This window comes from Prinia subflava, chromosome 3, assembly GCF_021018805.1.
Source record: "Prinia subflava isolate CZ2003 ecotype Zambia chromosome 3, Cam_Psub_1.2, whole genome shotgun sequence".
Lineage (NCBI taxonomy): Eukaryota > Metazoa > Chordata > Aves > Passeriformes > Cisticolidae > Prinia > Prinia subflava.
The window spans coordinates 28,339,753-28,346,628 of record NC_086249.1 but is presented as its reverse complement, the minus strand read 5'-3'; the positions used below and the strand labels follow the sequence as shown (position 1 = coordinate 28,346,628).

At 41.8% G+C, this 6,876-nt stretch overlaps 1 protein-coding gene across 1 annotated transcript; it reads left to right on the top strand.

Moving 5' to 3' along the window:
* The first annotated feature begins 1,178 nt into the window (after positions 1-1,178).
* LOC134549071 (syncytin-A-like) lies at positions 1,179-2,459 on the top strand. The gene has a single exon (XM_063394476.1). The coding sequence runs from the start codon at positions 1,179-1,181 to the stop codon at positions 2,457-2,459; it is 1,281 nt and encodes a 426-aa protein (XP_063250546.1).
* Positions 2,460-6,876: the final 4,417 nt, after the last annotated feature.

Below are 6,876 nucleotides of genomic sequence, written 5' to 3'. Positions count from 1 at the left end.
AACAAAATAGAGCAAGCTAAACTGAGTCACTCCTTTTTTCACCAAAATGCTGGGGCTTTGGTAAGACTTTTTAAATTAACTCCAGCACAAGCCTCTAATATCATTTCTATATGCCCTGACTGTCAGCGTTGCACACTTCCTAATGTGAACACAGGGGTCAACCCAAGAGGTCTACAGAGCCTACAAATTTGGCAGACAGATGTGACACACATTCCTGAATTCGGCCGCTTGAAATTCGTGCATGCTTCTATTGATACCTTTTCAGGTGCTCTGTTTGCCTCAGCTCACACGGGAGAGACAGGGAAAGACGCCTGCCGTCATTTCGCTGCTGCCTTTTTAGGAATTCCGCAATAGATTAAGACAGATAATAGACCCGCATATATTTCCCGTAGAGTTGCAAACTTCTTCTCATTATAGAGTATCACCCACAAAAGGGGCATAGCTCACTCACCCACAGGACAATCAATTATAGAACGAGCCCATTGCTCTCTCAAACGTCTTCTGTTACAACAAAAAGGGGGAGCCGAGGATACTCCTGCGGAAAGATTATGCAAAGCCTTGTATGTCTTTAATTTCTTGAATTGTTCAATGACAGACTTAAATCCCCCTATGACTAGGCATTTTACATCATCCACATCGCTTTCCTGCAAAGAGAAACCACCAGTACTAATCCGTGACCCAGAGTCTGGTAAAATCCTTGGCCCTTACCCTTTGATCACCTGGGGAAGGGGCTATGCTTGTATCTCCTCAGAAAAAGGACCCCGCTGGATTCCGGCAAAAAACGTGAAGCCGTTCCGAGAACCTCTACCGACAGCTGACGGAGGCCAAGACGCCACCGCCACCGAGCCCCCGAGAGAGGAGGAGGAGGAGGAACCCCACTCAGACTGCAGTTGATGACATCCTTTGTTCTATCGAGAAAGGAAACTGTGAACTTTTGGGTTTGATGTCTGTGTGAAGGGTGTGGGAATTGGTGATATCACAGAGCCTTTTTTGGCAAAAGCGTAATGTAAAACAGGTATAAATCCATTGAATTTTTTGTTATAACTGACCACCAAAAAGGTAGGCCTTGAACGAGGACCAAAAGGAGATAAGCTAAAAAAGGTTTTGTTTTCTTTTTTTTCCTTTTACCACAACATAGTTCTAAACAAACAAACAACGGCACCATAGAGTTAAATCGAATGCTATACTTGTTAGCATTGCTTGCCTTTTGTAGCACAGCCTGGCCTATTAATCAACCCAAAACAAATGTTTGGATAACTCTGGCTAATGCAACCAAACAAGATACCTTATGCCTGGCCACTGCATCCCCAGAAAATCCATTTTCAACCTGTTTAGTCGGTTTGCCATTAGATGGCTGGCCAATACCAGAAATTACCAAAAGCATAGTACAGAGCTCAAATCCTGTTGATACATGGGATCAGTGGACTCCTTACCTTCCAATAACACCCTTGGAGCCACAAGAATTAGAACTCCTGGGTTCTGTAAAAATGGATTTTTGTGTTAATTTTGATTACACAGGAAAAAACCAGTCAAAAGCCTGGGATGTTTCTCCCTATCACCCTGCATATAAAAATCAGACCTCTTGGTGCAATTACACTTCTGGCAGCCCTTCTAAATCCAGTAACGCCCCACTGTGGCTGCCATCAGGAATGTTTCTGATTTGTGGGGATCGGGCCTGGGCTGCTATCCCCTCACACATAAAGGGAGGTCCCTGTAGTTTGGGACGACTGACTGTGCTAACACCTAATATGTCCATGATTTTGCAGCACAAGTATCCCCACAGAATAAGGCGCACTCTGCATGCCTTTGATGAATACTGCGATGATGAATTGTCTTTGTGGTCTGAGACCCAGATGAATTTGGCTTCTTCGCTTTTGCCAGGAATGGCTGCAAAAAAGGCCTTAAGTCAATTAAATAAGGTAGCCTGCTGGCTGGCAAAGCAGACAAATGCCACCAGCTCAGCTTTATCAAATTTATTAACAGATGTTGACAGTATAAGACATGCTACCCTTCAAAACCGTGCAGCCATTGACTTCATCCTCCTTGCTCAGGGCCATGGATGTGAAGATTTCGATGGAATGTGTTGTATGAATCTTTCTGATCACTCAGAATCTATCCATAAAAGCATTCAGCAGCTAAAAGATAGTGTATTTAAACTAAAGGTAGAATCTGGATCTTGGCTAGATAACTTGTTTAGTGGCTGGGGTTTGACACCCTGGCTGAAAGATTTTCTTAGGATAGGAATGCATGTAATGATTTTAATAATAATTGTATTAGTTATGATACCTTGCTTGCTTCAATGTGTGCAGAGATTAGTTAATAAAGCCATCAAGGGGGTATTCTTGGTAAATACAGAAGGGGGAGATCTGGGAATACACAAGACAGAGAGTCAAACAGACTTGATTAGCATATCTGGTTTGATAACCAAGATGCCATGGCAGGAACAAACAGAACTGTGAAAATTACAGGAGATGGGATTACACCTGCTTACGGGAAGAGAGAAGATTCAATCAACTTCTGCAAGCAAAGAGTTGTTGTAAAATGCATGAGTTTTCTGTGTGATTTTTAACCTGATTATTGTAGTAGAAATGATTAACCTGTCTGAAATAGTATATAAGCTTTTGGAAAACCTGAGTAAAATCGAATTCTGATCACCGAATCAGTCTTCCCGTCTCTCATCAATCGCCAATACCCACCCTGACAGCATCCCACAGGATGTAACTTTTAAGCTGTTTAAGCGAGACGTGTTTTCGTTTAACAAAGACAGCACACAGTCTATGATTAATCTTTTGCATGAGAGACATGGCAGTTTCCCCACTGTTATGCAAGACAATATGGTTTGATTGCTTCTGCCTCCTGTCAAGCCTCCAACTGGAAATCTGTAATATGAAATGAAGTGCAGTAAAACAGATAAGAACGTGCTGAGGTAGTTAAAACAATACTGGAGTAATTAAGGCTCTGGATCTGTATTAGAAACAAAATAAGCCCACTGTTTGGTTTGATTAACACTGCAGGATTGTAAGGCTGCCAATGACACATCTCTATACAAAGTAGAAGATCTGAGAGTCCAAGAGTTGTGCCAGTGGGAAGATGTGAGAGTCGAAAAGCTGTACCAGTGGCAAGACAAGAGTTACCAAGAGCTGTCCCAGTGTGAAGATAAGAGATACCAAGAGCTGCCCTAATGGGGAGATATGAGAGTCCAAGAGCTGTTCCAAAGGGAAGTCAGCAGACTAGAGGCTACAAGTCTGGAAGTATAGTGGCTGTACCCTGCAGGTTCCAGCCAGTTCCAGTCGGTTCCAGCTGATTCCAGCCTCTTCTGCTCTTGTTGGGTGTGGCCCTTTGTGACAGAGGAGTGGCCCAGCCCCTCCATCAATTACCATGTTCACAACAGTGCCCTGCACGCTCACAGGCTGTAATAGTGCCCTGAACACTTGCAAACTGCCCTAAAAGCAGGAAAGTTTGACGGTAAAAGGTGCACACTAGGAATATTTGATTTATTTAAGGGGTTTTTAGGAAAGGTTCTCCCCCCTCCCCCACCCCAGGAAGAGAAAACTGTTCTTGCAGCAGCTGTAGCAGCAAGTTACATAGTGACAGGTCACTACATTTTTGCCAATATGTATTGTATTGTTATTATGCACTTAGAGCTGTGGCAAATGCAGCAACAACAAAGACTGAATACTAGTGGCAGAAAAAAATCTAGCAGCAACTGATGATATAAAACATGAGGAATTCCTCCTGTGCATGACACATTAAAAAAAAGAAGCTAAGTTTCCCTGCACCGAAAAAGATTAGGTACTGCCTAGAAGAGCAGTACTGAACTATGAATTGTTCTTATTTATCTTATCAACTTATTGTTCTTATCATGCAACCTAATTTAAAAAAAAAATCAAACAACCTGTTCTGCTCCAGACAGCTCGGAATCCAAGCAATGAAGTGAAGCTTACTGCTAGGCATCTGATCCATCTATTCTGGTTTTTTGCCCTCAGTACCCTGTAACCTTATAGGGATTGGTTCTCTCCTGTGTGCAGCTGCACTCTTTTACTCTCAAAAAGAGTAATTAATTCCTGAGTCTTTGCAAAGTAATGGTCCCTCTTCTTTGGAGAACAGATGCAGTCTGTACACAACTGTGAAGTTACACCCATAGCTGTGCACTCTATGCAGTGCATGTGAAAAATAGGGAAAGGGTGGAAGCGTAGAGTCCTTTGGCTACAAATGGGATATGTGACAATAAAGGGGAAAACCCCCCAAACCTTCAAAAAGATCAAGGGAAAATGAATTAAACTATTCTCTCCAAAAGATATACTCTCTTGGAGTGTATATCTCTTTTCTCTCGTGCTAATCACGCCTTGTCATTTATGCAGCTTTCAGCTCTCTCTCCAATGAGGGAGATACTCAAACAGTGTAGCCTTGCTCAAACTGAGAGTATTCTTACTATGTCTCCCAAAGTATCAATTGACCCAACCCATCATCTGGAAGTGGCTGTGTGTGAGCCAGCCCCAGCTTTCTGAGCTGTCAGATGCTCATTGCTGTCCAGCTCAGCAAAACTGGCCCTATCCCAGTGGTGAGCTGCAGAGTGATGGAGCAGGTGCAGGCTTCCAGACTTTCCCAAGGAGCTTCACACTCCCCTTATGACACAGCAAAGGGCTGCTCTACCCTCAGTCCTTCTGCTTGATCAAAACTGAAACCACTGCAACCATTATTTCTAAATAATGATTAACTCCAGAGGAAGGCATACCACTACCAGCTGTGGTCTTGTGACCAGTGTACTGCTACCAAACTGCTTTGGATTAGGTTTAAAAGGCTGAGCTCTTCTGGGCCTGCTGGATGCTCCTGATAAGTGTTTTTACCTAATAAGTCACTGATAAGGATTTGAGTTTGAATGAAGCCCAGGTCAGAAGAGCCCCAGTTACTTCATTTGCCTTAAAGGTTTGAGCTTGTTTTTCCATGGAGGTGCCATAATGTCAAAGTGATAGAGCACTCTGAATGTCTGTCCCACCACCTTTGCTGAAGCTGTTCCACTCTGTGTAGAATAATTGATATTCACAGGAACCTGAGAGAGTATGACTGTAGTTAGTGATTAAGATGGGCACTGGAGAAGAAATGGGTTTCCTGTCTGTTCCCCAGGGAGGATATGAGTTTTAGTGCGTTATGGAAACTTAAGATGAATGCTAAGCAGGCAGTGCACAATGACACACACCTAAATTTGCTCATAACGCTACGTGGAGATGAACAGCTGTGGCAGAGGAGCATCTTTACCACTCACTTCTCCTATGGGGATCACAATTGGATTCTGGTGCCTTTTGAAGTGACTTCACACTGTGATCAGTGTCACACTCTGGGACAATCCACAGTTTTGGAGGATCAAGTGCAACCCTACAGGTGTAGTGCACTGGAGCAACCTCCTCTAACTATGAGTAAAGGGGAAGAACCAACATCACCACTCTCCTTGGATGCAGAGTTTAAATCAGCTCCTGTTTCAGTGCTCCTGGGCAACAATGTCAGGCTATGGTAAACTTCAGTAGGTCCCTAAGATGAAATTAAACCTATTGAAAGTTGTTGGGGTGCTTTTCTAATGAACTTGACACATAACACTTAGCAAAAATAATTAATACAGTCTCCAGAAGGTTCCCTTTGATTTCAGAGGGTCACAGATATAACTCGAAACCAAAAATCTTCATTTTTAAGAATTGTTGATAAACTAGGCTAGTCACACTTTTTAATATTTTGTTTGGAAAGCACCATTTCTATAGAAGTAGGGGAGTTTATGTGAAATTACCAATTTCAAATCAGTTTTTATTAGGAAATAGTAAAAATCTTCCTCTTTCCCTATTCTCCAAGTCAGAAATGTTTAACCTCAATATGGTTTGCCATTTAGTGATGAAACTCATAAAAAATTAAATTGAAGCAAAACATTTGGAATAGAGTAAGGTAAAACATGAGAAGTCATCTAGAATTTTTTGTTGTTGTTGTTTAAAAATTTAATAGAGACAATTTTTATCCCACTCATCTCCCTGGCCCTGGAAATCTTTGTCCCACTTGGAATAAGAAAAACTTTGGTCCCATTGGAAATAAGGAAAGGTTATTTCAAGATTTTGACAGAAAAAAAAAAGATTTCCCAGCTCTACCAAATAGCCTACTGTGTCTCAGAGCTGTAAATATAGTTTGCAAATCTTGCATCTGTTTTTTGTTTACCATGATGGTAAGTTATCTGTGTAGGTAAGTCAGTTTTTCCATGACAACACTGTGTACTTCTACATTTCTAGCTACTGGTGGTTCTTAAAAACACAAGAATAAAAGCATACAGAAAGAGAACCTGAAGGAAAAAACAATCCAGTGAGACTCTCAAAAGACAGTATTAGGTAATGCATTGAGTAACTGAGCTTGTTCAAGTAGGTAATTGTATTAGTATTGACTCAGTGTAACCATCTCTCTTTCATAAACGAATGCTTTGCATGACTGGTTTTCTGTGAGTATAAATGCATTGGATTTTTTCTTGTTATTGAATTTTATAGGGAAAAAACCCCAGCTACAGAGATGGAGGTGAAGAGAACTAATCTCTAATATTTTGTATGAGAGGAAGTATCCAATATACATAGCAGTGAATCCAAATGTGACTAGAGATTATATAACACCTGCTAGAGTGTATAATCATGTTTATCTCCACTGAGAAAAGATCCAGAGCCAGAACTCCAAAACTGAAGCCATCAGGAATTTACTGTTTCAAATACCCCCACCCCTGACTGTGGGCTTCTATGTGGGTCCGTTTCAAAATAGAATTTCATGCCAAGCCCAGCTTGGTGGGGTTGCTCCCGTAGTCCCTCATGCTGAGTAGCACCTCCTCATGGAAGTTATTAGACTGAAGGAGAAGTGGGTATG

Bases quoted from the DNA above. Each gene is read 5' to 3' on its own strand.
- LOC134549071 (XM_063394476.1), top strand. From the start codon at position 1,179: ATGCTATACTTGTTAGCATTGCTTGCCTTTTGTAGCACAGCCTGGCCT.